At 37.2% G+C, this 27400-nt stretch overlaps 1 protein-coding gene across 1 annotated transcript in view; it reads left to right on the top strand.

The window, feature by feature from the left end:
* LOC124161147 (general odorant-binding protein 70) overlaps positions 1–27400 on the top strand; it is a 50998-nt gene that overhangs the window by 13878 nt on the left and 9720 nt on the right. The window contains exon 2 of the mRNA XM_046537382.1: positions 19450–19573. Coding sequence (XP_046393338.1) covers positions 19450–19573 — 124 coding nt within the window. The remainder of the gene's footprint in view (positions 1–19449; positions 19574–27400) is intronic.

Below are 27400 nucleotides of genomic sequence, written 5' to 3'. Positions count from 1 at the left end.
AAAGAAACATTCCGATCGTTTTGCATGGGTTGTTTGCATTTCAAAACTTATGAGAACAATCCTTAACGGTGGGCACAGTTCTTTTATGCAAGAAGAAACCCATCAGCGGAAGAAGACAACTGAGCAAAGATTCCCGGTATAAGTGAATGCGAAAGAAATCGCGCTCATCAGCGAAACTTTAATGAGTCCTATTGTGTCAGAGTAAAAAATGGGCTAATTACGAGACTGCTCGAGTGGGTGGAGGATATGGTAGGTGGTGAGAATAAACGTGTGTTGGTGGCCGACCCTTCCAAAGAAAAGTTCTCACGATGACACTTCAAACTCAAAATGAAAGACTCTCACTTGGAACGCATGAATGAGAACGGTGCATTGCCTAATTTCATGGCCTTATTAGTTCCTATCACCGAGCGAGGACTTAGAAACCTCACAGTAACAGTTTAGTGACACAAGCAGAATTTTAAAACGAAAGGCAACTTGCTTTTCGCGACAGTAAAAATGCGATAGCGGAGTCCGGAATTATATTTTTGCGGAGCTCACCAACGTCCAAACTGATGGGATCCATAGCCAGGGTAGCAGCCAAAAAGGGCTTTGGGGGCTGTACCCCCCTAACCTCCATTTTTTTCCTCATGGCGATTACCGGCGAGGCTGAGGAGACCAGTAGGTCAGGGGCACCTATCCCATAACTCACCGTTTTTCCACATAGCTACGTATTATATTGTATGCCAATAACCAACGAGGGCTTTAACTATCAGCATTATGCTTACGCTGTATGCATGTGATTTAATGAAATGCGCTGTCTTCCAATTCGGAAAAGAAAGAGTACTAATCATAAGATCCAGATTTATAAAAAAACGTAATAATTAATTAAATAATAAGTTAGATTCCTTCATTAAATAAAACGAAAGGCGTTGATGGCGATTCGTTACCCAACAATAGTGTATTCATAATATACAAATTATTTGGTTTTAGAAATCTCAGTTTATACGAATGGCAATGATCAATTTTAACCGCATTTGAAAAAGGCCAGATTGGCGCCTGTGCAATGTCACTCCACGTGACGTCACTGAGACCTAGTTTCTATACGAGTAGATAGAAGTTTTACATCGTCTGAGATTACCAATGCATGCATGAGGCACAGGCTTCAGGGAAACATCTCTTTATAATCACCTATTAAAACTGCCTATAGTCGTACAGTTTCCTTCGTTTGATAAGGTATTAATAATCCTTATTTAAGCCAAGCGCTACCTGCTAGTAGGGTACTCTGCTACCTGCCAGCAGCCTGCATCGTAGTGGCGGTCAAAGCCTCGTCCCAAGGTCTTCTCACACGGCGGCAGCGGGAACCAGAAATACGTCACACGGGTTTTTCCCAGAATTCCTACTTACTCGTCGAGTTTTCGCGCGCTAGAAAATTTTCACTTTTAATTTAGTCGCGAAAAATGGATATCGTCATTTAAAAATCTAAAAGCGTGAAATACGTACTCCAGGAGTAATAATATTTATTTTGGCAATAAAAAAATAGGAAACCACCCTATTATATTATTTCGTACCTGTCTACAGCCAGAATGAATCACTAACGAATAGAAGTTTAGTTCCATTAATTAAGAGTTGATAACCAATATTAAACATCGAGTATGGAGAAGGGAGTATTTCCTGAAGGTTTCACGATTAAATTATCACCTGACTCGGTATCAGCGCTGCGGCGTGGTCTGGTCTCCGAAGTCAGCGGTACGGCGGTCACCACCTCAATTTATGGTATTACTATATAATTATAATGTTGCGAAGTCCTCCAAGGCAAATTGAAGCTTTAAAATTTTGGGCAGGCGGTTCAGTAAAATTTAAGCGTATGGTAATCGCTATTTTTCGTTTTCCAATCTCATCACCACGGCATCAGGTATTTGTTAACTTAGAAGTACCTTAAAAAAATACATTACTTAGTACAAATATTTGCGCGCTTGATCGCGTATTGTGATGTTAAAAATATACAGCGCTACTCACACGCCAACTCTTAAGACGCAATAATTCCGGAAAAAATGGGGAAAAAATTTAAAATGCAACGCACGTAAATTGTTACTCACTACCCAAAGACAATCAAACGCAGCGGCACCAAACATAAAAACATACATGACGAGTATGAAAAGTAGTTTATCTCGAATATGAGCTCTGTAAGAGCAGATTTACGAATAAACTGTCCAACGTCACGCGCCTAGAATGTATAAGGAAAATATTCCAGACCGGATTTCATGTTTCCTTGTTCAGAAATTTCATACATGCTTGAATAAGGTTTAAAACAACCTCTCCTCAATGATCACGACTCGTGCTTTTTAGTATGCTAAACATACATAATAAACGAAAACGTTTCAACAATATCATTCATCCACCGCCAATGGTTGGCAAGTCACTCACCTCGAACTAGAAATTCAATTCCACTTTCAAAGTGTTGGATTTATTTGCATCCAACCCAAATCACTTAACCTACGGACTTTCTATCGAGGCGATTTCGAGATAAATCGATTAAGCATCCGAGTCATTATTGCCAATACAAGGTCAGAATCAAGAAAAATAATATTTTAATTCTACATCCGCATAATGCTAATCGTGTTGAAATGTTAATAACTTTTGATGACGAATAGATTTAAAATATAATATGAGACAAAAATATCCTTAACTTTGTACTTGAAAAATGGAAAATAAAAATACGGAAAATTCTTGATTTATGGACTCCCCCCCCCCACCCCATTCCCGCCTACGCCTCTGATAGCGGATCCAGGATTTTTTCCGCGCGGGGGAGGCGCAAGGGTCTGCCAGGCAAACGGTCTCCTTAAATTTGAGATTAAAAACTACATTCAACAGTTACCGCACGAGATATTCTTTTTGTTTTAACATCAAAGTATTAATGATGTACATATGTAATAACAACGGCTTTGAGCCCTTTTCCCACTCGGGCTATGCTTTTTTTCGAGCACTGACTAGCGAATGACCAATGACCAGCAAACTGTTTACTTGACTTAGGCTCAAGGCTTAAATGATTGAGACTCCGTAATGAACAAAACAAAACTATTGGAAATAAAGAAGTAAAACTTAGTAAGGTTCACTATTATTTTAATATCGGCACTTATTAAAATAATATTGGACCTTACAAAGTTTTATTTCTTTATTTCCAATATGGAGAGGTTTCACTTTCAAGTAAAGCCTGAAGTTATCAGTTGTAAAACAAAACTAACTTAATGATAACCGAATGAAAAATCTTGCCTATCATTTAAGGGGACGTTCCCCTCCCCCTAAATCCGTCAATGCACTTTTTCATCGAAAGCCCTGATTAAGAGGTGTTTATATAAAATCTACCCTCGCTAATATTACTAAAAAAAAGCTTTATATCCCTCCTATACGACCTATCTTTCAGTTCAGCTCACGGTGTCATTCTCTCCATTCCATCTATCAACTCTGTTCTCTTTCGTTCTTATCAGTCCTTTACGAAATCGTCGCCTTCTCTTGAAAAATTACATTTATAAACGTAAAAATATCATGGAAGAAATGATTGACGGACATAGAACCACCCCTGCTTTTTTCCCCATAGCTTCGCTCGTATCCTACGCTATTTTTTTTTATTCTACGGCTGCATGCTAGACTGAGATTGCATGACCAATTGAAACCAGGTACTCGTGGCATGGAGTAATTCATAAAAAAACCGAAGTGTGTTTTCCTGTCCAAAATAAAGGAGAGAATCGGAGAGGTATTTTATCCAATTTTAAGGTATAGTAATGCGTTGATCAGCCGATGAATGAAGGACTCATATTCTTCACTCGCCATGCCCCGCAAGCATTTAACGGGTTTTAACTTAAACTACAGAATTTCTTTTAATGTTATTTACGACATATGTGCCGTAAAAGGAGCGAAAGGATATAATTTGAGGTTATATTCACACTGGAGGGAGCGCTACAGAAAAGCAGTCAGTTCCAGTTTTTCTCGCTCCTACATATGTACATTCAACCTAAAATAAAATGTCAACTCAGGCTTTCAAAACTCGATTTGATCATTCGCGAACAAAACCGATAATTAAAAACAAATTGTAGGGACAGACTATGGGAAATTGTACCGAAGTAGCGACATGTAATGAACGGGTCTCATTTTTCAAAGATTCGAACGCAAAAATTCCGTTAAAAGAACCTTGATTGGCTTGAGAATAGAGTATCATGGCCTTTGAATACTTTCCTATGCTATTTTGGAAATAAGAGAAGCGTCGCATTCTGCATCACTCGTTTACACCACATTAGCATTTTCTAAACCAAGAAATAAGGCCAACTGGCGCTGTTGCGAATTAAAATTTATACCGCTACTTGGATGTGATCAATTCCTTAGCATTAAGCCCATCCGCCTGCCGATAAGAAAATTATCACCTTGAAACGATGCCACACCGTTATTTGGTACACTTATCGGGAACTCAAATGGCTTCTAAATCAAAACTCTCGAAAACGCCTATATCAAACCTCGAAAAATGAATATTTGAAACGAGGTATCGTAGAGCAAAAGCAATAGAGTGTTAGCGTGCGCATTTATTTCCATAAAATCCACTGCAGTGGGTGATATGCGATTTCAGAAGGTCTCCATGTAAATATCCAGATAATTTTTAACTCACAAGTCAGTTAATTTTCAGTTTAGCACTTAATTATGTATTCTCAATACCTGAACGCTCACCCATCGGCTCTTCGCATTGGGACGTCAACTTGCACACACTACTGTCACCAGTTTAGTTATCATTAGACATATGTTTTATAGAGAGATACAATAGTGCTCATGCGTCTATATGATCTTCACGGAAGCGCAAATACGACGAAATACGACAGCAATGTATTAAATTCCTTGCGAATGATCCGCTTCCTTCTCAATACGTAATGAATAGGTACATTAATGAAAACCTTTCCCGACGCATAAATACTCGCGCTAGAACACAACAGACCGTGGCAGTATTCTCTTAGTACATCGCTCTATCATGAAGGGGATCGGGTTGGCGTGGAGACTCGAGTGTTGGCTAACCACCCCGTGGGCTCGGGTTCAAATCCCGGTGGTAGCAGATAATTTTCACCGACTATCCGATCCCTTCTCGAATGAAGTGTGGAGGGCATTTCAAGCCGAACACTCCGTCCGTCGGATGGGACGTTAAGCCGTGGTCCCCTTGGTGCCTTTCGTTAACATCAGGCTGATGTCGACGCCGGGTTTCTCTCCACCCTTCCTTACCTATTCTTCCCTATATCGCAGCTGTCGGTCGCCTCCTTCAAATACCATACCATACTCTATCATGAAGAGCTTACCAACAAAAATAAATATCAAAGAGCAAATTTTATGTTATACGTACAAACTAACGTCAAATATCGAAAAATATGGGGTTCGTTTGTTTCAGCGCCATAGCAATTTCGTAGATGTTTAATAATAAATAGAACATTAACGTATCTTTAGTAGAAGTAAGAATTTAAATGAAGCATTTATGGCTGGTAAACATTCTCTTGAAGCAATCCCCCCAAAAATAGCAAATACTCTATTAAATCTTTATTGCGTCTCTAACGTTTCACAGCAAATTTTTAGCAAAAGATATAAAACGAAATACCACGTTATTCATGAAATTTTCTTCAAGTCGTTCATAAAGTCCCAATTTAATTACATAGGTAAGGGAGCTGAACTGTTTCAAGTAAAATTTTGGCCACAGAGAACACAGTTTTCTGCATTTCCGACGATGAATTCAAATCATCATGTTTTTTCCTCAGCATAAAATATGAATTCAAGTATTTTAGCAATGTTAGACCTCAGTAGGCATGCACCACAAATGTGAACGAATAAGCATTGAACATGATGACTTTTGTATGATGTTCTTCATATTCATTTGAAAATAAAAAATATTCCCTTTTTTACAATGAAACATTATCTCTCACAGCATATAATGCCTACTTCTTATGCACGAAATCTGAACTATAGCGCTACCAAGAAATTTAAATTAAAAAAACAGGATTTCATTTTACCATGCTCGAGATTATGAAAGGTAACCCCAGGTTACAATATCTCAGGATCAAGTGTCAACTGCCGCAATGACGTCAGTAGAGCTGGCATAAAAAAACGCTCTGTCCAAGATTCGCCAACGGGTTCCCCACGAGTCCATGACTCGCCACCGGCACCAGTTCAAGAGTTGCGCAACGCTGACCGAAGCAGTGGGCAACTAATACCCACCGGAACACTTATCGATGAAATCCAGATTCACTGGCGGGAGGAGGGATGCATTCGACCGGCATCGCGACACGCAGCGCTCGCTAGGTGGACGACCTACATTTCGGTCAAGCGCCTTCGATGCCACCCAGCACGTCCTTCGAGTCCGGAAAGGCCGAAGAAAGCAGTCCACTACAGTTGCCACCGTATTCCCTTCGAAGCCAACCCCCTCGTTCACCATAATGAGTACCCAACATCGAGCCAGATAGTAAATGAGTTGGTGTAGTATTTCCACGGAGAGAATGCTTCTCATTATCATTCCCATTATCATTATTATTTCTACTCTTAACGCTCCGTTGGCCGCGTGGCGTCTACTGGGCACCATTTTCTTTTCTTTGCCCACACCGTATTTTCATAATTAGGAAACTCATATTCCTTTTATAGTACATATATTATTTTACGATTCACAAATAGTCACGAATATGATTACATGTGTTGTCACATTTATGGAATAAATTTTGATACTTTGTTGTTTGTGGAGTTTGGTAGACGCCACCAGACAACTTGAGTTACAATACGTTACATGGTAAAAGCTTAGTGATATTCATCGCAAAGTTTTTAAATAAGTTTATAATTTAATCTAACAGCTATTTAAAGCATTAAATTTTTTAAATGCGTCTTATTGCAATGATTTTTTTAAATTTTGATCAATTTGATATAATTTCGATATAAGAAGAACTGTAAGAAACGTCAATATATACATGTGTAGTATTCAGTCTTTTATTGATACAATATCTCCATCGTTATTCTGCACAAATTTGTTTTCCTTTCATGAAATTAAGTATTCAATGAATGATTTATTGTAGCTAAAACAGTTATTTCTACTTTCATACATTTTTTTAACCATTACCAAAAGGTGTCTGTGAGACGCCACGCGGCTACTAGCGTTTCCAAATGCGACGCGACAGACGAAGGGTTAAGTCTGCGAAAAGGTGAACTTCCAAGTATCTGATAAAAATATATGTGAATGGTATGCTATAAAATATTTGGTTCGATTTAAGAAAAGATATTATTTTTGACATCATCCACGAATTTAAATGTGGGCTGTTGCGCAAATAGAAAGACGAGCACTTTACACCTAATTTCTCTGTCGTGATTGAACAATGAATGGCTTGAGAAAAACTATTCTAGTCACATGTCTTATACTAATATCATTTTTCGTGGGTTTAAAGAAAATTTGTTGAAAACTTTCGTTTCCATCCAGTCCTGATTTTTCTTAAAGAGTTTAGCGATTTTTGCTTAAAGAGAGGGGGCAGCTGGGTACGTCTATGGAAGAGATTGGGATTTTTAGGTATAAATAAAGGGAGTAGGCCTTTTTGTGAGTTGATGAGGGAAGAGGATACTGCCAAGATGCTTCTTAAGTAATCCATGGAAATATGCTTTAATCGGTAGAACACCTCTTAAAAAATCGGTTAAAGTAGATTTTCAGAGATCGCTTAACGAATCACTCTATTCTGTCCCCCCTACCAGATTGGAATTGCCTCTTCAATTCAAAATGTTGTCCTTTTTCTTTCATTTTGTTTACAAATCCTTCTCTCTTCCTCCCCCGTTCCCGATACTCATCATTCTTCCATCTCATTTTTAACATCCCCTCCCTACTCAATACTCGCTTCATCCATTTTCATTTATGCCCATTGTCAATGTATTTATCTCGCCCGGAAATAAATGTTGAAAATCATTAATCAAAATTTGATACAAAAATGAGTTTGTATTGAAAATGTTGCTTAAAAAATACTATTAATTAGATTTATTAGATTAAAGTAACCTTCTTAATATGAAATTTTCTTAATGATCCGGGAAAAGTAACATGTGGCTTAACTTCTGACTCGAGCTAGCTTTTTAAATTGCTCCTTATAGGGACACACAGAGCCAACTCCTCTCCTTCACGACTCCATAATAATATGGTCCTCTATCCTAGATGCATGATAGATTCCAGACTTATCAAATATTTCCCAAGAAATTACTATGCCTGCACGTCAACACTCTTAACGCACATCTGTTGCGCAAAACCTTAAGTGACTTAAAGGTCTTCATCGATTTTTCAGTGGTAACGTATACATGGCGTAGAGAGAAAATGATCTGCAATGACCAAGCGAAAGGGATAGAATTTCAACATCTTGTTGCATCTTTTTCTTTCACTGGGAGATCGAACTCTAAGGACATAAAAGCTGCGGAGTGATACCACGACCTCTGTTGTTCCAACTGACTTGTTTTTTGCGTGACCATTATCACATTATATGCTCACAACCTTTCAAGATCGAGTGAAATAAGTTATTTGAAGCTACGCCGCACGTATATTTATTACGCCGCCGGATATTTAATTTCTCAGAACCCCCGATAAGTTGACCTGATGCCGTCTCGAGATACACAATGCATTGTCCACCGTAAAATGGCCTTGACTCTCCTCATTCTGCATTGACTTTACGAACAAGTTTTCCTCATATCGCGAGCATTAGAAGAGGCTTTTTTGTATCCATTCCACATCATATTTGAACTATGATGCCGTGGTTCAGAGGGAATTGGGGTTTTTCATGCCCACTAAATTCTCAGACGAGTCCATTATTATAATACCAATCTATGCAGCATGGATGTTTATTAGAAAACCAGTCTTGAGGTCGGTTAAAAAAAAGCAAACAGCATTAGATGCATGTTTTCCGTCTATAGCACTGCGTAGTGACTGAAATGAAACCAATATCATCTAGTTGATAGCGTCACGTTTTCTGCAAAGGGGATTTGTTTATTAGCGAATGACAGACGAAACTATGCCGATAGTCATTATAAGTCAACAATCCGAAGATTAATTCAAAATCTACACCGCTCCCCTATCAACATGTTTTTTCATATTCTCTTATTCCTTATGTTTTACATCCTCAAAAACTTGATCTATACAACTTATTCTGGCCTTCCTTCCCTTCGATTAATGAATATCTATTTTTATTAATATATTTTAAGGAAAATTTAATCTGAGCCTGAGATAAAAATGAATTTATTCGAACGTCGGAACGAAAAAAAAAACTTTCCAGTCTAAAACTTTCCTTGGTACTTGGTTATAATAATTGAATACATAAATACTATGTTTCCAGAAAGTCGGTATTAATGTAAATAAAACTATAATGAAATTAGTCACACTTTTTTGGTGGTAAAGAATAACAGTCTAAGGCGCTGGAATAAGGCTCACTGGAAGACTTCATCCAAATTCGGACTAGAAAAAAAAAACAAATTCACGACACGCAGTCTACTCGTAACAGCAGGAACTATATGGTGCACGCGTTAGTGCGAGTGGTTACGCACGAACGACAAGGAATCGAGAGAAAGAGGTAGAGAGTGCGTGCACAAATTCTTCATTCATTTAAGGAAGGAGGCTTTCCCTTTCGCCGTCGTCTGCAGCGGCTGCTTTCTCCCGAGGGTGGTCAAGCGATCCCATCGACCGCGGCAGAGAGAGATGCAAGAGGGGGGGGGATCGTCTTCGAAGGAATAAATAGGGGAACGAGGCGGAAAAAAGGTATGCTTCGGTGGCAGATTAAGGATGGGAGCGGCAGCCCTTCGCCCCAAGTAATTTTTGGAAAATTAAAAAAAAGACATCTAAATGGTGGCTCTCCAATGAAAGTTTCTATTTCAAAGATTAAAAAAAATATTTTTCATTTGGCAAAGTTCTTGAACAAATAAATACGTTCTTTTTCTTGAAATATTTTCACTTTACTTTACTTTTTACTTCTTAAACGGCGTGACGCACATTTAATACAAGCTTCAATACATAGAAACGTGGTTAACAATGCGTACCCTGTAACTAAAATAAATACTCAAAGATGTACGATATAAACAGCGACGATATACGATACAAAGATGTAAGCAATACTAATTTTGAAATCTTAATTGATTCTCCGATAAAACAATGTTAAAAATAAATAATGAATATCTAAAATAAACTATTCCGCTCATATTAGGCCTTACATATCTACATTATCGTTGAAAGGTATTGCACAACTACAGGTAAACATGCCACCCAAGGCATCGCGGAATGTGATGAACCCCCAAAACAACGACCATTAATCCGCTACAGGTTTAATAGGTAATTTTCTTGCAATTTTTCACGATTATAATGATATGTATATTAGATAAATTTATTATAATTATAATCTTGGAAAGTTGCACGCATATTTTTCAAAATGGAAATATTCCAGTACATTACGCTCAAATCTTGGGATTTGATAATTAAGAAATAATGAGAAGCGAAGGGGAGCGAAAAAATTGCTGTATATCCTCTATCGTTACCTTGCATACAAATTTAGCTTTAAAAATGTAATTATAATAAATTTATATTATATATTTTTAAATGAAGTTGGGGGAATGATCAACGTAAGATTAGGTTGAGTATTGCTAATATTGTAACAAAATTTAAAATAAAGCTGAAATTTTCAAAAAATTAAAGTAAGATGGTGATGGCAGATGAATAAGAAGTACTACGACAGCTCGAAGAGGTGGACCGTAAAATGATAAAGCGGTAAACCTTTTCCTCATTTCGGAGAGGGAGGCTCGGGACCCCTGGCTTTATATGCGCCCCTGATACATAATTGTATATTTCAATAAACCTGATACATAATGATGATGCAACAGCGGGAAATATTCACTTATTTTGTTTTATAACTCAAGGAGATCATGCATAGCGTAGTTCTGGGAACTCAAGATAGAGATATATATGCATTAGGATATTTATAAAATATGATGATTAAATCAGCGCAAGACTGCAATTAAAATTTCACAATGTAAAAAAAGATCAATGAAACTGCAATTTTCTACTGATGAATATGAATAATTCAGAGAAATAGTAGCGAAAAAATTAATGAATTATCCTCAATTGGATTTTTTGCTCTTGAAATATGCAAAACAAATTATAGGCGTCTTTGATTTATATTCCAAATACCTAATTCTCACCATGAATAGCAATGTACACGACGCCAAATCGGAAAAAAAACATTCGCTAGGTTTTTATCAACTCACGGAGATTATGCATATCATGGTTTTAGAAAACTGAGGAAAAAATATGGGATTCGGAAATTTAAAAAAAGAATAAGGAAATCATTCAGAAATGTGTAAAAAATAAGGAAATACATCCAGCGAATGACTGCAATTACAATTGCTTAATGTGGAAAGGATCAGATCTATGAAATAGCAATATGATGCTGATACTCAAAGAACTAGCCACGGCTTGGCAATTACCTTACTTTAACCAAGAATGAAAAACGAACGAATGATTTTTCTTCAAATAGACTGATCACATTTAAGATATATGACGCATGAGTAGTATATTTACGCGTATTTTTTGTCAAATACACCATTCCTTTTGAGGAAAAAGGCAATTCAATTCATCTGTTCCCTCATTAGATCACGTCAACTCCAACACCAACCGCGAGTAGCTATTAAATTTTCACAATGAAGGGGTCATAGACGCTCACAACTACTCTGCTTATTCAGTCTTGGCGGTAAAGCATTACAGTCTTACGTGAAAGTAATGGCCTTTTTTGTCACACCTATCACTCAAAAATACTGGGAATTTGAAGATTTAGTTATATACTTTTTGCGGAAAATATTTATATAAAGTGAAAAAAAATATTCTTTTGTATGCATGCAGCAGTTACCATTTTTCTTAATCGAGTCAGGATTTGATTCACGATAGACGTCACCATGTTTATTGGCTTAAAATTTCACTGGTTGTTATCCAGAGACAACAAACTCCGTTACAGCAATGGATATTTTGCCCGCATTATTAAATTTTAATTACTCTAGACATACAACTGAAATAACCTAGGGAAAAGTATTAAGCGATGGAATTACGCCCATATTAAATAGGCGTGCTATGTTCAAACACGTCTTAAATGGCATTATACAGCTGAGGTCTATACAATTCATATCCAGTAAAATAGGAAACTAACGTATTTACTTTTAACGCATTGAGTATTACATTTCTTGAATCAATGAATCTTTATTTTTATTCATACGTATTTGAACAAAAGAAACTTTTATATTTTAGCTATAAAAATGTGTTCGACCGTTCAAATGAAATATTTTTTCTCTCCTAAAACTTTTCAGAGTTCCCTGGTACTAAGCAATTGTATTTAAATGCATTAATTTGTTTCCAGATAGTCGGTTATGATGTTAGTCAAATTATAATTAATTTTGTCACACTTTTTTGCTAAAATCAACCAAAATTCTGAATAGATAAAGCGGTGAGATCATCATTTTTCTTTCATTCAAGGATCTTCTTAAAAAGATCTTTTTAGCAAATTTTCACAATAGACTGTAAAAAGGAATAAAGTCTCTTTGAAGAAAACTTAGCGCTCTCAGCTGCCGTGGGAGGAGGCTGAATGACAAAGAATCGCGGATTCTGCAATGCAAAGATTCTTTATCGTCTTTCTGCGGAGGACAATGAAAGGTTACTCCTATGCATTCATGAGGATGCACTTTTGACCGTTACGAAACCCATGGAAGGCGGCGAGTGGGTTCGAGAGCTTTGCGAAAGTCAAAACAAAAGATATCCCACGAGCGTGAAACTCGAGTTTCGAGTCTGAATGCGCCACAATGACGGTGGGGAATTCTTCAATCGCATAATCTATTCTCACGTTCAGCGAGGAAATTCAAGGAAAATGGACGTAACACGCGACAATTCTCTTTCCGCACGAATTTATAAACAATTTCTATCAGTAAAATATAATTTCCAGATAATTAATACGAAAGAGCACAACGATGACAGTGAAATATTCTAAAATGGCAATAATTTAGCTATCATCATATTCAGCGAGAAATGTAGAGGAAAATGAATAAGAAAAATTCCCTTACCGCATTAAAGCATAGACTATTTCCGACAGAAAATCATACAAACATTCTTTTCCACTTAATAAACATGAACTTTAAGTAGCAATGACAAATTATTTATAGTCTTTTAGTCACATTAAAACCATCTCTCATCTACGACGTGTTTCCCTTCATAGAGATCCTATCGTGCCTAAAATTACATTCATAGAGATTTTATCATGCTAAAAATCACATGGAACGAGACTATTTGAATTTTAGCTAGATATGAGATATTTACGAATAAATTATGCGTGTATTAAAATGAAGGAATAACTACTCTCAATTAGCACCCTTCATTTTCTAAGAAGTTGCAACCAAGAAGCAAAGTAAATACTAATCACTCACTCCGTTGGTTTGGAAAGCCGACCCGAAGGTTGGTGTGGAATGGTGGAGGTAGAGCTCACCCCAAACTAAGCGACAGGCGCGTGCGTTTTACGCGCTGGTGGTAGAAGGATCTGTTCCTCTCCCTAGGCCTCATACTGTCCGATTACGGCAATTGGTATTTGAACCTTTGCTCAGTCAAAGTTATTATTTTGTTTTCGTGTCCCTTATTGAAATTGAACATGTGATTCAGCACTCACCTAGGCAGAAAAGTGTCAGGGTTTTAATAATAGTTATTCACAATTTATGTACAAATGCGGCCTAAGTGGAACTAAAAAGCAAGATCTTCGAATAACAGGTGGACAGAAAGATGGGTAAGGTGCGAGCTCGAATAAGTTACATAGGAAAAGATGTAAGGATGTAAAAGAGAAGAAATACATCATTATGAAAAGGCTAACAGTTGGGAAAAAAGGATAGAAAGCAGCGTCAAATCCTTTGTTGTTGACTTATGATTCCCTTAATAAATAATTCTACCAATTGAGGTAGGTTTGAATGGAGTATTTAAGAAGTACTCATGTAGTCTCCGCACTACTTTTACGCTTAATTTTACTTCCCACTACTACTACATTTATTTACATAAAAATAAATTACTGAAATTTTCATGCTCACATTTATCCAACTAATGCATTATAAAATATGTGTCAGCAAATTTGAATACACAAATGTTGGAAGGCGCAAAAACCCTCCAATGCATTTCTATAAATGAAAAAAATTCGGCAGCATTGTGCTTAGAAGAGGGCAGTCTAAAAGCCGCTCTACGCGGTGAATGATTGTGCGAATGAAATCATTCGCCGTGTATAAAGGAAAAATTCAAGAAATGAATCTTCATGCGCATGATAATTCAGTGAAAATTAGAATATATTCTATTTTACTCGCATGATCTAGAGAATGATGGCATAATCATTAAGCATGATCATTCGCATGATCATTCATCCTTTTTAGCGGCCTCAAGAGACGACCACAGTGATTCTCAAATGTTCCATGCATTCCCTAACCGTTTACTATACTTTATTACGAATTCTTTATTAATTATGTCACTTTACATCATCGTAGGTGTGAGACTTATGTTTCGTAGATGCGTCACCTAGATCCATGAAACCGGTAGTGTAAAGTTTAACTTTCATTGTGACAACTTACTTTCACAAAGTTGAGACTGTTGAGCTACGTTGGGCGCTCTTGTGTGTACTCACAATCTGAGGGCCGCGCAAAACTGTTCTCGGGCTCGCAGGTAGGTAGTCGAAATCGTATTTACGATGATAACGATCGGAATCGATGTAAAAAAAGGAAGAGAGAAATGTGTACGAGGGAAACTGAAAGAGTGAAAGTGATCAGGCCACGGCTGAGGCGAGGTGAAAGAGAAATGACGCCAGAGACGGGAGAGGGGGAAAAGGGCGAGGACGTCCGAGTATGGCCGAAGGCACCCGAAGGGCAGAGGCGAGAGAGGTTATGAAGAAGTCACCCACTCCCTTTATGGGTTCCGACGTGAAAGCGATCTCTGAAAGAAAGCGCGTAAAAAATCACGCGTTGTTTTTCTCTACTACGCTCCGAATGGTGTGCTCATGGCCGACACGCGCCGTCAATCACATGGAAAGCGAGGGTTGTTCTTGGTTAGAATGATGGAAAGTTAGAGGAACAAATGACAGATGAAACTCCACAACATACCTTATATAATTCTTTGAAGGCCCGATTACACGATACATGAACTCGTACGAGTTGATGCGTTCAAATTTATGAACGCGAGGATGAACGCCAAAATGCAGCGTTTAACCACCAAACTTGTACGAATGCATTAACACGTAATAGAAACTATTCTACTTTGGTTCATGAATTCGTACCTGTTCCGTTCTGATCCACCAAAATCATTCATGTAGTCAGACATTAACTCGAACGTGTTTAAGTATCGTGTAACCAGGCATTAAGACGGCAACGATCACACCAACGCAACAGATTGGCCAATATGTCCAAGGGTGGTCTGGGGTGCTTGGAGGCCCTCGGCTGGGGCTCATGATGGGGCCCTCCTCCCCCGGAATATTTTTACGAAATTCCATGCCCGGAAATGGACTTTGACGCTGTTCCGGCCCTTTAAAACTGTATAAAAGTTATAAAAATCTCAATTTCGTAAGAAGAAATACTATGAAAAGTGAGAATTTCACACTTTATTAAATTTAAATATGCATGATGGATCTATTATCTATTTCGTGAATTTGCTCTGTGTACCTGCTCTGTATTCTAAAAACCTTTATCAGACTTTTCGAATAACCCTTTCAAAAAATCTTTCTTCTCGAGCAGCTTTATTTTATTTATTTTTTATACAATCTTTTTACGCTGAGTATGTTTTAATAAAGCAACTAATGGTAACGCAGAATTTTATAATTGCAAAAAAAGTTATTCCAGCAATTTGAATCTTTCTTTTTATTACACCTTGCATGTAAGCTTCACGATAGACGTGAGCGTTGTGGGCGCCCTCTAAGCTCGGAGCCCTCGGCGATTGCCGACCAGCCGACCTGGCCAGACCGCCCCTGAATATGCACGCAATGCCTTGGCGGCTAATAGGTTGGGACAAAGAAAATAATTTTTAGAATCACACATTAAGGGTGGTTGGGATAGGTGAGGGTGGAGCTCCTCCCAAACTCAGGCACAGGCGCGTATACATCACAAATAAGGACTTCATTCGTTCGGACTTCACGTATTCCGGGAGGCCAGCTCCTTTCCCTGGGACGCCAGGCAGTACAAGACTTACGTTGCGGGTGTTCAAAGCATCCGCCGGGGATCGAACCTGGAACCGTCCGGCCGGTAGTCAAGCGTTCTTCCCGCGAGGTTATCTTCCTTTTGTTGAGTATAAAATTTTAATCGCACTCAATATTGTCATCTTTATACGCTATTCGACGGCAAATTATCAAAAAAAATCTTACGATTGATAATTAGCTCGTGCAAAGAGGTTAATAGTTTCAAAAAATCGGTAAAATCAGAAAATTTTCACTAATGAGCAGTGCATTGCATATTCTCTAGGAAATAAGTGAAGTAAAAATATCAATTAAAATGTGATAATGGCAAAATGTTAACGTTAATGATCGACCATTTTACGAAATTTCAAATTCATTACAACGTAAGTATACTTCCAAACGAAAAACTGCGCATGAAACTGCATGGATATAGTGTATGGTAATGTTTATTACGATTTACAAGGTCATGTGTTAAAACACAAATTTATTTACATAAAATTGAATAAGTGAAATGCTGTTTCACACTAATTCAACTAATGAAATGTAAAAGATACGCCTACAAATTTAAATACACAAACGTTGGTAAGTGCAAACACCCTCCAAGGCATTTCAATGAATGAAAAGGAGTGGACAGTATCATGTTTTGCAGTGGGTAGTCCGAAATACGCCTACAGTGATTCTCAAATGCTCCATTCAAAACCTACCTTAACTGATACATTAATTTATGAATAATATCCTATTAACTCAATCAGAAGTGGAGTCATCCTTGAAAACGATCCTGTAAAATGAAATTCTGTGAAATTATTACGAATTTTTACTTTCAATGTGGCAACTTACTTTCACAAAGTTGAACCTGAAGTCATCTAGTTCATCCTATGCTGCATGAAAAAAGGTTGGCAAGAAGTTTCTATTATCCGCCACTTGGCGTCAAAATCTTGAAGCTAGACGACATATGTGTCACCTACTTATTAGGCTATTTCATGCGCTGATACTTCTTCTAACCATAAGATGCTCATTGAGAAATTCAGCGCAACGAACGCTTTCTGAATACCACACGAGAGATGTAGCTCATGAAAATAATTGGCAAATTGGAGTCACACGTATCACTAATTGTTAGATGGGAGAGCGGGTATATAAGTATTCGCGGCCATTTCATTTCCATTAATAATACTTTCTCTTCACCTATTTTTCGAGTACATTCCCATTTTGGAAATTAAATAAAAATAACCTCTTTTCGAGGTTTCCACAACTTTCAAAATTAATCTCAAGCTCTTAGAACTGCAGCCTTACACAAATCGCTCCGAAAAAACATGATTTTGTTGAATATTTCAGGATGAAGATAAATTTAGCCTTCATAGGCAAATGGTACTGGTACACCAGAATCAATCCAAAATTACGTGGACGAAATTAAAGAAGGTTTAATTGAACGCTCAATCACCAGATCATCGCAATAGAATTGCACACTTTGACATTTTTAAGGCAAGGCAAATGAATTCTCAGTGTTGAGAGGCCTTTTGAGATTACTCGAGGAATACGTCAAATATGATAAACTAAATTTCTTTTCACAGAGTACCACCGCAATTTCCTTATCAATTCCTGTAAAGAACATCATGATCACCAAAATGAGTATCGACGGAAGAGAAAATACAGAAAAAGAAGTACAAAGGAAATTCGAGCAAACCAGCAACATTACGCAGCTAATTTCTGAAGTTCAACTACCGATAATAGAGCTCAAGGAAATGATCCAGTTCACTAGGTACTCAGAAAATCGCTCCATAAAACGCAAATGCGTTTATGGCTCGGAGCCAACTTCGTTTCTCAAGTGCTAGAGCCCCCGGTCATCAGAGCAATATTTATGCCAGCGGAGTCAATTGGCCGTAACTACGAATCGTAAGAATCTTAAATCCCCCTTTTTATCATTTGGTTTATGTCCTCCCATTGAAAAGCGACAATTTTGCAAAATACTGAGACATTTCATGGGAAAATTTTGGAGCAAACATGCGTGGCTAAGGTTGTTGAGTAACTAGGTACATGGATTTAATGATGTTGAAGTCCTGTCCAGTTGATGTGGAAGTCCTGTCCTCCATAGGCCTATATAACTCTAAAGAGTTTCATGGAAGTAAAAAACATACAAAATCCATAATTTATCCCACCCAGATGATAAAAATTTCAATACAACAGTTAGAAGACTTTCCTGTTATAATAACAGTAATATAACAATTGCAACAGTTTTAAGGCATCAAACAAAAATTTGGTTTTACTTTAAAATACAACAATAATATGCTCAAACGACGATTATGAAGTCTTAAAAATGCCTATTAATTCTGTAACTCTGAATTAAACAACACACCCTCATCCTAGGTATGGAAGAGTTGCATTGTAGGTACACCGCTTTAGCCAGCCAGTGAAATGGAACAGGTTAAAAAAGTAGGGAAAGAATGCCAAACTCATTGTTTTAGGATTCAAACTTTCTCTCACAAGTACTTTCAGATAAAATAAATATTGTGGTCTTAGATTAGTTTGTTCAATAAATATACATGCAAAATAATTATGACTTCCGTTTATATCAATGTGAGTATGTACAAACTCAACTATACTATGAATTTAGTGGTTTAGATGTGAGTTTAAAATGAAGTTGCATTCAAAATTCAACCCAACTTAACCCTTTCTAACCAGCAGCTGCTTCTGGGAGAGATAAAATTTCAAGACTTCTCACTTTGGAAATGTGAAAATTTAAGAACATGAAGTTTAAATTTTTCTTGAATGGATCTGAAAATGTATACATTTTTGATGTTACTTATAAGCAAAATTTGGTTATAATGGGTTAAAAGATTAAAACCATGCTACTAATATGCTAGAAATGAAAATTTTTGACGTTATAATATCATCAATTGATGCTACCTCGAGTATTATACTGAAATTTTACCACGCAAGGCTAACTCTGTAAGTTCTGATTATTTTAAATCACTGAAGAACTTAGTAACCTATTACGCGGTAACATGTAAAGATGAAAATATATGAACACCGAAATAATAACTTTCCTCTCACAATGACTTTCATTTTCGTCGCCCGTAGTACCTTAGATTGATTGGCGACGTGAAAAGCATGTCCAATTTACATACTTTCGCTTCGACAAATGAGTGATTGGTAGCATATCAAACTTTTGATCCGGGTTCGTTTCCCGATTGGGAAAAACGGTTTTTCAGCACAAAATTTTCTAAACTAATTTTTCGTTGTTATTTTGTAGGAGCAACAGCATCAAGACATCAGCCACACGAACCAGAAATGCGCCCAGAATTCAGCGTCGTCGCAGAAATTGGAGAAAGTAATCGACGAATGCCAAGACGAAATCAAGTTGGCCATTCTGCAAGGTAAGATTAATGGATGTTGCATAGGTTTGCTTTTCTGTGGTTAATTATCCAATCATAATGAAATCATTTAAGCTGTTATGTACATATAATAATGAAATTTTCAATATTCTTCATCAAATCATACAAATCCCGACGTTATTTTTCATCGATTTCTAGTATAATGGACGCATAGGAAACAAAATAATCGTATTACAGAGAAATCCTCGAAAAGATGTTATGACGAGCAAGACGAGCGGGCAGGTAGTGAGCAATTTGCTTCGGTTCTGAATCTGATACATTTTTATCAATCTAATTTACACATCAAAAAACTATACATTTCATTTTAGTTCCCATAGTGATGCAATTTGAATTCCTCTTTGGTGATTGGTAGACATAGACATGATGAAATGTAACTATATCGGAAAATGGAGTGGCAGAGGATGGCAGATAAAAACTTTCGCAAAAAATGCTCGAATGCAGGGGTGTTCTGGCGTGAATGCCCGGGAATGGATTTTGATCCTATTCTGGCTCTTCAAAATAAGATAAATGTTAGTAAAAATATCAATTTTGAAATAAATTTTAAGAATACGATGAAAAGTGAGAATTTCGCAGCTTTTTAAATTTAATAATATATAACGGATCTTTTATCTATTAAGTGATTTTTTTCCTAAAAACTGCACTGAAATCTAAAAGGCCTCTAAAATAACCTTTTCGAATAACCCCAGCATCAGATTCTGTTTTAACTTTTGACACCTTTAATTTTTTAACCCATTGCCGTCCGAGTAAAGAAGTACTTGAAAAAATATTACTGTTTCATTTCATTTTAGCTAATTATGTGATAAATAAGGCAAATTAAATATATTGGCCTTCAGAAAAATCTGCTTATGGTGAAAAAATTATGATGCGTTTTCGCAACTGTCCGAATCCGTTATTCTCTACTCAGGGAAAATTTTTTGCTTTGCAACTGCTTTGGAACCCTTTTGAAACTGCTTTGGAACACCAAAATCTGCATTGGAACTGCTGTGAAACTCATTTTAACTCATTTGTACCAAAAATTAGAAATATGAAGACGTTTGTAACTCATTTGTGATCCCCTTTGGAACTCCTTTGTACAGAGTGTGTTCGTTTGGAACTACTTTTGAACGATTCGGCAGGATTTCCAGACGTCATCATTCGTATTGTAACTGCTGTGTACGGAGAAAATTCATTTGGAACTCCCTTTGAACGAGATGACAGGATTTCCGGGCGTCATCATTCGTATTGTAACTGTTGTGTACTGAGAAGATTCATGTATAACGGCTTTCCATACGTTTGTAATTCTTTGTGAACAAATCCATGCGATTTATATACGTCATCATTTGTTTTGGAACTGTCTTCTACGCGCCAACATACCATGGCCAGGTTCAGTCTGATACGTTTGGTCGAGAAAACGAAAATTCTTAAATATATGCAATAAAAATGCATTAGTGGTTTAATAAGAAATAATCGCAAGTCAGTTAATAGAAACGGAACTCCCAAATAATCATTCGAATTAGTTTAAAAATTATTCTATTTTCCTTGTGGCTTAAATCGTATTTTTGGGTCCGATTTGAAATGCGACAAGATTATCTTCACTACGTACCGAGAATCTTGGTTGCGTATAATAAAGGTATTCAATAACAAATTCATAGCGCTCGCGTTTTTTTTGCGTTTCCAAGTATATTATTATCGTAAAAATTCAATGTCTATACTTTCAAAGTATACTTCGCAATTATAAATATTGCGAATTTTACGGCATATTTGCAACCTTTTCTTTCATTGCTTTCGTTCTTTGATATTACCGGGAAAGTAGTATTTTGCATAGATTAATATACATAAAACCATACATAATATACTTACTCTATGATAAAACATACCGATGTATTGTCTTCGCGATCCCTAGGAAATGGTTTATGTCCATATTTGGATCCGTATTTAAGGGCTGAATTTTTTCGCCATGAATCCCTCCTTCGAAAATATATTTCAATGTCGAGGTTGACAAGTTCGATTACCCGGAAAGGCCTTTTTTCGCATTTCCCATTGCATTTTCAGATATTTAACATGACGGTTTTCAAGAAAAAATTTCCAGAAACGAAGGCATTTCACTCAAAAATGGACACTGAATGATCCACATCAACTACGTAAGATCGGAATTAAGCTCTCGATAAGGACTTTCTTGACCACCAAAGTGACTTACCCCTCACTCCGCAATATGAAAACATGAAACTTGTATTAAGCTTGACGAGCTTGAAGGTCTTTCGTTTATGACTAATGCTTTGGAAAGCAATGGAGCTATTGCGAAATGGCGGCACTGCCGCACTTCAATTCGTAATATTCATCTTGCCTAAATATCCGAAACAGACTAAAATAAACTTCAAGAAAATTGAGTACGCCATCTTGAACTGCTCCAAAGCAGGTGGCAGGTGGTGTACAAATGAGTTCCAAATGGGTGTTCCAAATGGTACAAATCAGTTTCAAAACGGATGAACGAGTGGTACAAACGAGTTCCAAATTTAAATCCAAATGAGTCCCATAGCAGTTTCCAATGGAAATCCAAGGCAGTTCAAAATATGTTTCAAATGAGTTGATGACATGGTAGGATGCTATGACGTCATGAACTGCTGTGTACCGTGTTTCAATTCCACAGTAGTTCAAAAGCACATACAAATCAGTGGTACAAAGCAGATAAATGACAGTTCCAAATGACTTACACAGCAGAAATTTTTCCCTGAGTAGGCAGTTGTGCAACCCGCATTATCATGGACTGCCGTCTCGTAGGAATTTGCCGTTTTAACTGTCAAATTACGCTCTTCTATCCGCTCTTTATTTATACGAAGTTCATCCGCCACTCGTTGCCTCCTGATCAAAAGCGGCACGTGTTGCCCATTGCCGCGACTTGAGTTTTTGGTAATAAATTTCATTATACTGCTTTCTCACCCACCCTACTCACCAGATATCGCACCTTTTGTGTTTATTTTGTTCAACTGGATGAAAATGGTGCAATTGCAGCGCCGCCTTCGATTTTCTTTTATGCCTTAAGGCATCGGAAACGAGTACCAAAGGTGTTTCGCGCACTGGAAAAATCGTTTTAACCAATATGTCAGTTTAAATGGAGAGTACTTCGAAGGTGAATAGCGTTTTTAACACAATAAATTTTGAATTCTAAAAAAATTGTGTTCGGTTATTTTTGGGTCACCCCTCTATATGCTTCTTGTTCTGATGACGGACGACCCACTGCAACTTTGATGGGTGTAATAAGGCCCCTTCCACGGCGCAATTCCAGCACAGATTTCACTGATCAAATCAGAGGAGAAACAACCACAAGCTCTGGATAGTTGCCGTTATAGCTCAATAAATTTCTTGGTTCCGACCAATAGAGTTCGATTCCCATTTCAGATGAATTTTTTCTTGAGGTAATATTGCATGTCTGCTGCACATTCGCCTGCATTAGAATGATCACACATTAGCGTCGGTATGGATTCAAGTACATGTTTAGGTCATGATACGTAGACCAGAAAGACGCGCTATCAATCAGTGTGAATACCAGATAAATGGTTGGTGCGTGAGAAAGAAATCTATTGATAAATCCTTCATTAAGGCAAACTGGGACTAAAATCAGAAAGAAAATATTTTCTTTGGCACGTATTTTTTTTGGCTGTCATTGTGAAAAAGGTAACTTCAAGGGTAGGAAAATATCATGAGAGAACAATAAATATTTCTTAAGTGCCACAGAAAACAAAATAAGGGCAAAAACAAAAAAATGCTTGATCATGATTTTAAAGAAAAAGTGACCTCATTTGCTACTTTAAAAAGATTTACTCTTACTAACAAATTCTCGAACTCTCATAGTGGTTCATAAGGAGATTTCCACAAACAAGTGGTAATGGCATTTAAAATCACTCTCTCCCAGCACACATTCTCAGAAAACAATACGGCAATTAAGCCTTGAGAAAGACATTTTTTTCTTTTTTGATTGCAGCGGGCATGCGGCGAAACTTACGAAATATTTCCCATCTTCATTGCCAAGGGGTAGACATAACACATTCACAGAGTGAAGACAAAATGCACGGCCATGCACAGAAAAAAATCATGTTTGGTTTTCGTTAAGAGGAGTTACATTTCATGGGACTGCATATGGAGGGGGAATTTTCAAGACCTTAACTTACAAACATTAGGGGGAGGGTTTTAACTGTCTACCCCCCCACTATTGCCTCAGCAGACAAAAGGAAAAGCATGTTTCCAAGAGTGTGACGACTACCATCATTAAAGAAGACGAGACTTGAGAAAGTTGGTCCACATAAACACAAATGCGAGAGAACAAGATAGCATCCATTCACAAAATACATCTCATCAAAAAAATTCGGATATAAGAATAAAATTTAAGATGGTCTTTAAAGAAGCAGAAGAAATTCTCAAGAGATTATGGACGATAGAATGAACGCAAGCACTAGATCCTTTATAAAGAACCACAAAAGATACCGTAAAATACGTGACTAAATGTTTAATCCGCGAAATTAATAAAAATGAGAGCTTAAAATATGTCACAAACCACTTGAGAGTAAGTAACCATAAGTAAACTGCGCTAAAATGGCTTTTGATATTAACAATGCATTATCTTCACTCAGCACATTGCCTCTTTCGCTGCCTAATCTATTACTGCATTCTTTTGCCATTTCTGTCGGACCTTAGACATATTAGAAAAGGAATACACCTATTGTAATAACATAAAAATACCACCGCTAATCTCTCATTGAAAGAAAAATTGCATTGATATCTTCATACCCAATGGCACTCACCTAAAGAAGGAATTATTTTTTATTGAATCTCATGAGAAAATCAGCTATACAGTTGGCTCCTAACAATCTACTACTTTGCATTGCATGTCGGTGTTGAAAGAAGAATATCGGAAAGGATAATAAAATATGAAAGTACTTCTGAGGGTAGTTGTAGGAATTTATATTACAATAATATTGTAGCCTGCTGCACTTTATGACACCTAAAGAGTCAGACGATGATGTGATGGTCAAAACTGGAAAAGCCCATGAGGTGCTACTGGAGAAGGAATATAAATGCTGGCGCTGGTTCTAATACTTTTACACTCCTTTATTTGCCAGTCTGGAAAAAAGAGTGATAGATACAAACAAATACATAATTCTTATTTCCCTAAAAAAATTGGCCATTTTTAAAAATTCATTTGATCTCAAAGCCAATCCTTTATTAATATGCATCGCTGATGCATGTTCACCCTGTAGCACTACCTAATGAGGTATATAGCAAGGCATTAAGATAAGATGGATGTAAGTGCATAAGATAGATTATATATCTCCAGATTTAAATACTACTCCAAAAAAAGTGCTGGAAGGACGAGGGATCTTACACCAAGAACCGAAGCTCAGAACTAGAAATAATGAAAAAGATGTGGTTCTAGAATCAAGGACTCCAGGGTACAATATAGTGACGCATTGCGGGCTGCAGGTACATCAGGATAAATTGCAAATATGTGCCGGAAATAAAGAAATAATGAAGTATTGAATTAGCCTGCATTAGTTAAATGAATTATATGCAAGGGTTTGGACAGAGTGCATGCAGTGATACTGTGTGGCGTATATCGTTATGACATCTTGTATATTTTAAATTCAGAGGAGTTCCACATGAGACCAACCAAATTGTCATCCAATCAAATTGTGCTGATTTAGACTCAACCTCCTTTAGAAGTACTCCCTGGTAATTCAATGTCAAATCCCTGATATTGAAAGAGAAATAATTTTAAAGCAACAAAAAAATATGGATTTCATCATTTGATAAGATTCATACTGCCATAAAAGAGCTTAATATGTCATTGTATCATGGGCATAAAACACAATAACTAATTAAAAGCATTGCATGAAACAAGTAACTATGTGTCCAGTAATGCATATGGGTGTAAAGTTATATACATCTTGTATGAAATTTGTCATGCAAAAATATTTTTGCCCAGCCAGGATTTGAACTCAGATCTCCACATTGCCAGTCAGGTGTGCTACAGGTAAAACCCAGCCTGAGATTCACCTTAGAAGAATATGATTGGGTGGAGTAATTGGTTGTAAAATATTTTTTCATGGCAAATTTCTTACATGTTGTACTTAACCCATTAGGCCATTAATATAATTAATGCCCAGATAATTTTTTTTTGAGAATTTTCATAAAAATTAAGAATGTTTTTCTCCATAGGGACCTTATTTCTGGAATAATAATTTTAAAAATAATATGCGAATGGAACAGTGTTTTTATTTGCTGGCAACTTAAGCAGCCAGCAAAGTTCCACAGTTTATAAATTGCAGGTACAATACACGAGTGGCCACTTAAATGTCAAGCTCGGGGATGACCACTTGTGTACCCTTCACAGATACCTCCTCATAGATGCGGTTAGGTTTAATGGCTGGGTAAAATTCCGACATTGCTCGACAAAGGAGAGAGCATAGAAAGGAAACAATAGGGTGGTTTCCTTTTATTTTTTTATTGCCTAAATCAAAAGATTATTACTCGTGGAGTACACATTTCATGCTTTTAGATTTTTAAATGACGATATCTATTTTTCGTGATTAAATGAAAAGTGAAAAATTTCAAGCGCCCGAAAACGCGAGAGCTAAGTATGAATGCCAGGAAAAGCCTGTGTGACGTCATTCTGGTTCCCACTGCCGCAAAGTGAGGTGACCTTGGGGCAAGGACATGTGCGCTGCTAGGCGCAGGCTGCTGATACAGGCTGCTAGCAGGTAGCAGAGTACCCTGCTAGTAGGTAGCTCTTGGCTTAATTATGGATTATTAATACCTTATCAAACGAGGGAAACTTTCCGACCATAGCCAGTTTTAATAGGTGATTATTAAGACATGTTTCCCCGAGCTCTGTGCCTCATGCATGCATTGGTAACCTCAGACGATGTAAAACTCCTATCTACTCGTATAGAAACTAGGTCCCTGTGACGTCACGTGGAGTGGCATCGCATGGGCGCCAATCTGGCCTTTTTCAAATGCAGTTAAAATTGACCATTGCCATTCGCCTAATCTGGGATTCCTAAAATGAAATAATTTGTATATTACGAATACAATAATGGTGGGTAACGAATCGCAATCAATGGATTTCGTTTTCTTTGATGAAGGAAACTACCCTATTGGTTGTGTAAGATGCATATTGGGCGAGAAAGGAATTTTCAAAAATGAGCAAAAATTTTGGCTACTCAGGTTGCCAATTAATTTGTTATTTGCCATTAATGAGTTAACTTTGCACTGGTGCAAATGACTGCATACAAAATTACTTGCTTCATACAGTGCTTTGAAATATGTCTGATGGAGAATAATGACAAAGTAGGGTTTGCTTCTCTGACAGTGGCTTAGTGAGCACGATCTCCATATCCTGTGCCACAGTGTGGACTGGAGATGTCAACACTTTGTTCAGCAAAACCCAGCCTGAGATTAACCAAGGAAGAAATTGGCTTAGTGGCAGCAGTGTAACAAGGAGGAGAGTCCGGACCCTCCCCAAAAATGAAAACACAATTGCTTTGCTTCATAAAAGAAAACAAAACATTGAAAAGTCATGAATTTAGAAAAGATTTCTTTGGAAAATTAAGTTTTATCGGTTATTAAAAGTGTTATAATTAGTTTAAAACCTCTACTTGGTACCCTATTTTTCAAAGATTTCCTTCCTGGGTTTTGGACCCCCCCCGAACAAAATTCGTGGCTACCCCACTGCTTGGTGGTGTACTAGTAACATACCTAACCGCCAATTGGGATTCCAGGTTTGAATTCTGGCTGAGCCAAATATTTTTTCATGGCAAATTCCATCTTTGGTGAACA

This window comes from Ischnura elegans, chromosome 6, assembly GCF_921293095.1.
Source record: "Ischnura elegans chromosome 6, ioIscEleg1.1, whole genome shotgun sequence".
Lineage (NCBI taxonomy): Eukaryota > Metazoa > Arthropoda > Insecta > Odonata > Coenagrionidae > Ischnura > Ischnura elegans.
Note: the sequence above shows the minus strand (reverse complement) of the source record. Positions and strands in the feature narration are given on the sequence as shown.